The 8319-nt window shown below is 38.2% G+C and overlaps 1 protein-coding gene across 1 annotated transcript; it reads left to right on the forward strand.

The window, feature by feature from the left end:
* Positions 1–4388: 4388 nt before the first annotated feature.
* On the forward strand, positions 4389–7874 carry LOC101301635 (disease resistance protein At4g27190-like). The gene is made up of 2 exons (XM_004309557.1): positions 4389–4981; positions 5081–7874. The coding sequence occupies exons 1-2, from the start codon at positions 4389–4391 to the stop codon at positions 7872–7874; spliced, it is 3387 nt and encodes a 1128-aa protein (XP_004309605.1).
* Positions 7875–8319: the final 445 nt, after the last annotated feature.

The following is an 8319-nucleotide window of genomic DNA, read 5'->3' on the forward strand; positions in this document are numbered from 1 at the left end:
GTTAGTTTGTATTTTGTTGGCTTCTGGCTATTTTATTGGAGACGTGTGTTATAAGTGATAACAAATCCAAGGATGTATTTGTGTTTCACTGTATTAGAAAGAGCTGAGGACTGCAGTATATACCATTCTAACATGCTCATCAGAATTGGATAATGGTTCATGCCTTCATAGTCTAGTTTTTCTAAATTTATACTCAAACAAGCTTCAAGAAGTCTCTTTGGCTTAGTTTTTCTAAATTATCTCATAAATTTCATACACATGTAAAATAAGGTTAGTGATGTAGCTGAAAGCCATGAAAAGCAACTTCCAATTCTAGCCCAGCCCATTAAGGTTGGGTCGTGCTTGGAAACCAACCACCCAAAATACGGCCCAGTCTATCACTCCCTTGAAATTTGCGCGCCGACGCATTGAACCGGCTGCTCTATTTAACGCTCTAGTTCGGCGCGTGGAGGTTACCCGCTTCTTTCTCCAACTCCGTCGCCCCCTTCCTCCGCTCAGACCCGTACTTGAATAGTCTTAAGAGTCGATGGACTCAGGGCCCGAAACCTTAAGGGGCCCAAAATTTTCTTTTCTCTTTGTGTGATCACATTAGTTTAGTTAAAAATAAATAATAAATAATTAACAACATCCAATTAAGATGGTGTTAGATTACAAAAGAGAAAAATGAATATACAATCTTACCCATTATATTACTATCATTAGTTACTATTTTAGAAAAAATGAGCAGCGTACGTAAGAGATTTGTTGTATAAATAAGATTTTTAATATAAATAGGATTTCTAATTTCTTTTTTTGTTAGATTTTGAGTTTATAGGTTTAGTTCATGAGATTTTTTATGTGTTTCTTAAAAAAGAAAATAAAATTGAATGAATACTATATTTTGAGGGCCCAATTTTAATAGTTCGACTCAATTCTGAAAATCTCAGGTCCGGGCCTACCTTCGCTCTGCTTGAAATGGAGTCCACGTACTCTTTCTACTCTTTCTAATTAATTTTCGGCGGATTTAAACTTGTTTGGGTTTAAATTTGTGGGATTGTGATCGATGATTAGTGATTGGATTTAACTTAATCATTGTTGATTGGGGCTACTAAACTTCATTTCAATTTGGTTGATCCTCTTTGTTCATACTCCTTCCATTAATTTGGTGCTTTCGTGTTAGCAGAATGGTTCCAAGTTGTGGTTGTTTTGACTCTAATTTTGTTTTGGTTCCATGTTTTTCATACTTTTAGCTATCGAATTCAACATTATATATAATTAATGTTATAGGGAACCCATGATATATCATATACACATACTTGATGTTGTATAGAAATTCAGAGCCTTCGACAAGGATCAAAGCCAAAACTTTCTCAGGGCATTGATTTGTTAGTCTGAGAGGTCAACTTTTTCAGTTAAACAGAAACAAGTGCTCTAATATTTACCTAACAGTAATCTAAGATATTCTAGGTGACATTGTAATCCAACACTTAAAATGAACCAGCATGGAGTATGCAACTGGAGAAAATGATAATAATTAGCTGAACAAGTCAAAGGTGGCCTGAGATTTGAGTAACTTGTGCACTTCTCCTTTTCAGATAATTTTGAGAGAAGGGGTAATATATAGGATTTTGGAACTAAACAAAAACCGATATCAGAGAACTCTTCAAACTTGTTAAGAAATTCTCTAAACAAAATCTAGAGAACCCTTGGTCTTAGCTTTTTGGAGTCTCTGTGTTAACACTAAATTGAGTTTCTGCTTTCATCATGTTGTTTGCTGGTTATTTCTTGAAGTTTTTAACTTTTGGACTCATGGTTCTTCAATATTCTTGCTGCTGGATGTACGCGTGTATGTAACTTTCAGCATCATTAACTTCTTTGCTCATGGTAATGTGGTAGTTGTTCTATGATATAGATATGAACTAGATGGATGTACAGCTGTAATCAGTAGTCCAAAACTGGGAAGTAAGAAGTTTTTTTGTTCATATGCCATAAGGGTAGATGGGACCATACAAACCAATCATTGATAAATTATTGGTTGGTTAATTCAGTGAATTTACTCCACATTCAACAATTAAATTTGGTAGGTATATGTATTGGTGATGGCAAATATGGATTGGTATGTGTAGATGAGAAACTGGGTAATTTCAGATATTGACAAAAGTTTCTGAAACTTTTGCAAGTTTCTGAACAAGCTATTGGTTTCTCGTTTTATATTAGCTTAAGCTTTAGTTTGGGACATTTGGCTCTCCAACATATGTACTTAGTTGCTGAACCTGAATGTGATTAATGTACCTTGCAGGCACTCCCTCATGGCTCTAGTTTCTGCAGCTTATAAGCATGTCTTTTTTTCTTATCATGGATCGACTATCCCAGTTTGCCATTCTTACGATGGAAGCTCCTGAGATCCTAATCAGCGGACATGGTAATTCCATATCTACTACCAGTCATTAATTGCTGCATTACCTCGATCAAGTAAGATGTGTGCTTTTATAGTTAGTACCTAGAAGGATATGCAGTAATGCACATCAAGTTAAACACATCTATTCCTACTTGGTAACATAATTTTCTCATGACTGCGCTAGGCATTTGTTCTATGATTGATGACATATACACACTTCATCTTGCGTGGAAATTGAGACCCCTCAACAATGCTTCAAAGCATAATTTGTCAGGTTGTTAACATCTATGTTCTTAATGAGCTAGCTGTGGAAAAGGTCAGTGTTTTTAGTTAAACAGATATAAAAGCTAAAAAGAAATGTCCTTATCGATCCCCTAACATATTCTAGTTGACATTTTAAATTAACCCTGGAGTTATAGCTCAAGAGAGTACATAATCTGTTGGCCGTGATGCCAAAGACGTGCTCAAATTTTAAATTACATGGAAAATTACACTTTTTATAAGAGTAATACAAAAAATAGTATGTTCAGTTATGTGCAGGGTATATGTATTCAATTTCGATCTACAGTATCAGTAATAGGTATTCATTGTTTATCTTAACAACTTTGGAGATTTGGAGTAGCTAATACTTCCAAAACATAAAAAACTCTGGTGATGCTGGCATGATATGGTGACTACTCGGTCATGGAATTCTTCACCTGTTCAACTTAATTTTAAATTTATGCCAGACAAAAATGGCTGATATGCATTTTCTGACTAATTCACAATTCACATAAGATCTGACTTCTGCATTCTTATATACCCACCTGCATATATATTTTCCAATTAGTCCAATTGTTAATATATTATTAGTTGTCATGTAGTGGCTGAGCAAACCTAGATTCCTTGCTTCCCAGAAAAGATTCTAATTTGTCTACAATTTGTAAATCAGATTCATTAGGCCTAGAACCTCCAACTCTATATTCTCCAAAAACAAAAAAAGAGTATTTTGTTTGGTTTCCTTTTTCTCAGTTCGGTTTTTGTATGCTTTTCTTCTTCCCTGATCTTGTAAACCTTGTTATAAACATTTCTCCCTCCCTTCTTTGCTTCTAATTGTTGGTTTCTTTATTTGTTTCATTTGCCTCGAGCTCCCAAACAGCCTCATCTCAAATAGAAAAACAAATCCTTCAGTTAACCTAAATAAATTTGAACATGATGGAAGTTTTTACCAATGACGTGTGGTTAAACGGACTGTATATGATTTTGAATGCTAAGATGATAATGAAAACATTGGATTACATATACAAAACAAATCCTTCAGTTAACCTAAATAAAACTTGGTTAACTGACAACAAAACTTGGTGTTCACGGCAGGGGAAACCCCCTCGTATACCGCCTCCCTTCCTTATGGCTTCTAGGCAAGTTCTTGCTCATTCAGGTTGTCAAGTGTGGAATGTAATATGAAAGATGGAGGAAGATATATGCCATAGACATGCACAAGTAATTGCCCAAGATTAAACAGGAAGACTCGACTTTTATACTCAACAATATTCCATCATCTTCATATGTGGTCATAGATGGTGCGTACAGAATTTCCTATTGAAATTTGAATGCTTCGGTATGTATAAAGTAAGAACTATTTACAGACTTTAGTTTTCCAGTCATAAAGAGTAGAAAGCAGGGAAATTTGGACGCACTCTAGTCTCTCTTTTCTCCGTTCAAACTATCTCTGTGTCTTCCATTTTCTCCATTTTTTGTGTTATCACACTCTCTTGTTTGATCAGAAAGGCGTTACATAGATTTTTTCACTATTGGAGTTCTCCAGCCTAGCTTTCCTGTCGACCTGTAATAGCCAAAGCTAATGGAGTTTTATTTCTTCGAGGTTAGAACCATTAGTATTTCATAAGTTTTACCCTCCAATATTTGTTAATGTTTTGTGTTTGTTGGTTTTAACACCCTTTTGTTCTTCTTCTGTATGTTTGCATATTACAAAAAGATATCGTTGGCGATTGTTGCGGTAATTGTGACATGGATGGGTTGCAAGGCCATTAAGGGGATATGGACTCAAGTAAAGCGTCGGATAAGTTACATGGTCGGAAAGTCGCAGGATAATCAAGAAGTGATTAACTTGAATGCCTCTGAATCTCTTGTTTCATCATCAGAACCTCGTCGCTCCAAGTATGATGTGTTTTTGAGTTTCAGGGGTCTTGACACTCGGAGGGGAATTACTTCTCAATTATATGATCAGCTGCATAACAAGAGAAGAATTGCAACATTCATGGATGATCGAGATCTTGAAGTAGGGGATGCTATATCTCCCACTCTACTAAAAGCAATTGAAGAATCAAGGTTTGCAATTGTTGTCCTTTCTCCAAACTATGCCTCTTCTACTTGGTGTTTGGAGGAACTTGCGAAGATCTGTGAGTGCATGAAAGACCAGAACAGAATTCTTCCACTTTTCTATAATGTCGAGCCTACTAATGTACGGTTCCAGAAGAGTAGTTTCGAAGAAGCTTTCAACAAGCATGAAAGCTCTGGGCGATACACATCAGAGAAGGTGCAGCGGTGGAAGGATGCTTTGAGCAAAGTGGCCAGTTTCTCTGGGTGGGATTCAAACAATTACATGTAAGTACCTTGATGAGATTACTCTATTTCAGTTATCTGAGATTTATGCTCACAGCTTTTGGATGTGTTATTTGACCCTTAATTATTCCTTCAATGTAGAACTGATACAGAACTTGTGGAGAAAATTGTGGATTCTGTGTTCAAAAGAATACAACCTTTTGACGTTGAGTTTACAATGTCCACCGGAGATTTTGAAGCGTATGAAGCAACAAGAGAATCCATGGGTGAGATTATGAAGAAGCTTAAAGATGACAACGTCACTACCATTGGGGTCTACGGAATGGGCGGAGTCGGCAAGACAACCCTGGTAAAACATGTTGCTGCTCAATCGTGCAAAAATGGGATTTTTCATCATGTGGTTATGGCTGTTGTATCCCAAAGCCCCAACGTTGAAAGAATTCAACACACATTACTAGAAGAGCTGGTGGGCTTCTCTGAACTGGAGAATTTAACAGAAAGTGGAAGAGCCTCGAGATTGTATAAAGAGATAATGAGGAAAGACAATATTCTCATAATCTTGGACGACATTTGGGATTCTATAGATTTGTCCAGAATAGGAATTCCCAGCTATGACCTGCTCAAAACACACAATTCCAAAGTCCTAATCACCACGAGAAAATTGCATGTTTGTAATTCCATGCACAGCCAAGCAAGCATTCCTCTCAATATCTTATCAGAACAAGATTCTTGGAGCTTGTTTGTGAAGAAAACAAAAAGATCTTTTGAATCAACCACTTTTGAGGGTGTAGCGAGAAAGGTTGCTGGAGAATGTAGGGGTCTACCCATTGCTCTGATAGCAGTTGCAAGGGCACTTGGAGATAAAGATCTGGCGGAATGGCAAACAGCAGCTCAACAATTAAAGAAGTCGCAAATTGCCAACCTTGACCATAAGGACGATGCTTTCAGTTGTATAAAATTAAGCTATGATTACTTGAAAGATGAGGACTACAAATCATGCTTCTTGTTGTGTTGCCTATTTCCAGAAGACTATGACATCCCAATAGAAGACTTGTTCAAGTATGCAATTGGGAAAGGATTGTTTCGAGACACTGACACAATATATGAAGCCAGAGCAATAGCAGATACAGTGGTCAAGCACCTGATAGATTCAAGCTTGCTTTTGGATGGTAAATATCGTGGATGTGTACGGATGCACGGTGTCGTCCGGGATACAGCCATGAGAATTGCAAAATGTGAAGATGGGCATGGGTTTTTGGTGAGAGCTGGATGTGGTCTTAAGGATTGGTCATGTCGATCACATGAAGACTACTATGCTATCTCACTGATGGAGAATAAACTTCACAGTCTGCCCGATGAGTTGATATGTCCAAATCTTCAGATTCTGTTACTACAAGAGAATCAGGATTTGTATAAGATCCCAGAGACCTTTTTCCAAAGTCCGAATGAATTAAGGGTCTTAGATCTTAGCCGCACCAACATTTCATTGCTGCCCCAGTCATTCAATCTCCTGACCAAGCTCCAAGCTCTGCATCTAGATTTTTGCCGTAAAGGAGTTGACATTTCCATAGTCGGAAAACTTAAGAAGCTTGAGATACTTAGTATGAGAGATTATCCTCTTACGGAGCTGTCTAGAGAAATAAGAAATTTGACCAATCTAAGGATGTTGGATATCGGTGGCCGTAGTTCTCACGGTGGAGGTATTGTCACAATTCCATCTAAAGTGATATCAAAGCTGCATAGATTAGAAGAATTGTACATGATGTACTGTGGATTTGTGAACTGGGAAAGTCCAATTGAGGGAGAAGGAGATGAAATCAATATTGGCTTTGGTGAGCTAGCTGGTTTATCAAAGTTGAAAAATTTGCAGGTTTCCTTACCTAATGCAGAATGCATCCCTAAAAATGTCGAGGTCGAACCAGGTTGGTTTTACTTTGATATACGTATTGGTGGATGCGCAAGCGCAAGCGATCTAAATTATCAGTTTGATCGTAAATCAAGATCCTTGCTTCTTCGTGAAATAACCATCAGTACCTTACCTGATTGGTTTATCAAAGCGGTGACAGAGAAAACAGAAAAGCTAAAGTATGACCGCTGCAAAGGGATGAGTGACATTGTTATGGAATATGACCACGGGAGGTTACATAAACTCAAGCATCTCACAGTACGTACGGATTTCTATGGATACTTGAAAGTGTTGATGAACACAACAAGACGAGTTGAAACAGGACCCGTGTTTGAGAATTTGGTAGAGTTGCATCTGATACATCTGATTCGCCTGGAGGAGTTATGTGTTGGTGAGCTACCACCTGGGTCTCTCTCAAATCTCAAGGTATTGCATATGCATGGTTGTTTTATCTTGAAGAGTGTATCAAAATTTGTACATAGACTACCAAATCTGGAGAAACTATATCTGAATCGGATGAAGGAAATGGAATATGTGTTTGGATGCGAAGGGTGTGAGCCAGAACAATCAAAACTGAAAGAGATGCATTTGTTGTATCTAAAAGCACTAAGAAGCATATGTAACGGTCCGGCTCCACGTGCAATGTTTCGGAGTCTTAAAACCTTGACCGTGTACCATTGCGAGCTGCTGCAAAGTCTGTTCGCATCTGATGTAGCTGAGTGTCTTGTTCAATTGGAGGACCTTCTTGTAGAGGATTGTCCTTTGTTGGAAAGAGTAATGGAAGCAGTGAACAAAGATAAGACGGTTCTACCAAACCTGAAGAACTTGGTTTTGAAGAATCTTCCTATGTTGTATGGTCCAAGTGCTACTACTGTTGATATTGAGTGTCCTTCATTGGAACGATTGGTGGTGGTGGATTGCCCCCAGCTTCCATTTTCAACCTCTTCCGATCTCTTCCTACTCTACTTTGGCAGCAGGAACCCTGTCCAACTCAATGATCCGCAACTGTACAAGTTTTTACGTAGCTGATGCAGTTCTTTATCGTTTTCACTTTGCATTCGGGAAGACCCTTTCGTAGGAAGTTGCCATTTGCTGGAGAGAATAATTGAAGGAAGGCAGAAAGCAAGGAAACTGTGAAGAAGAACAAGACTGTACTTCCAACATTGAAAACCAACCACCCAAAGTAAGGCCCAGACTATCACTCCCTTGAAATTCGCGCGCAGACGCATTGAACCGGCTGCTCTATTTAACTCTCCGGTTCGGCGCGTGGAGGTTACCCGCTTCTTTCTCCAACTCCGTCGTCCCCTTCCTCCGCTCTGCTTCAAATGGAGTCCGGGTACTTTCTACTCTTTCTAACACATTCTCGGTGGACTTAAACTTGTTTGGGTTTGTCTTTATCCCGTACGGATTTGTGGGATTGTGATCGATGATTAGTGGTTGGGTTTAACTTAATGCTAAAATTCATTTCAATTTG

Source organism: Fragaria vesca, unplaced genomic scaffold (genome assembly GCF_000184155.1).
Source record: "Fragaria vesca subsp. vesca unplaced genomic scaffold, FraVesHawaii_1.0 scf0512981, whole genome shotgun sequence".
Taxonomy (NCBI): domain Eukaryota; kingdom Viridiplantae; phylum Streptophyta; class Magnoliopsida; order Rosales; family Rosaceae; genus Fragaria; species Fragaria vesca.

Bases quoted from the DNA above. Each gene is read 5' to 3' on its own strand.
- LOC101301635 (XM_004309557.1), top strand. From the start codon at position 4,389: ATGGGTTGCAAGGCCATTAAGGGGATATGGACTCAAGTAAAGCGTCGG. The intron at 4,982-5,080 runs GTAAGTACCTTG...CCTTCAATGTAG, and splicing joins TGGGATTCAAACAATTACAT to AACTGATACAGAACTTGTGG.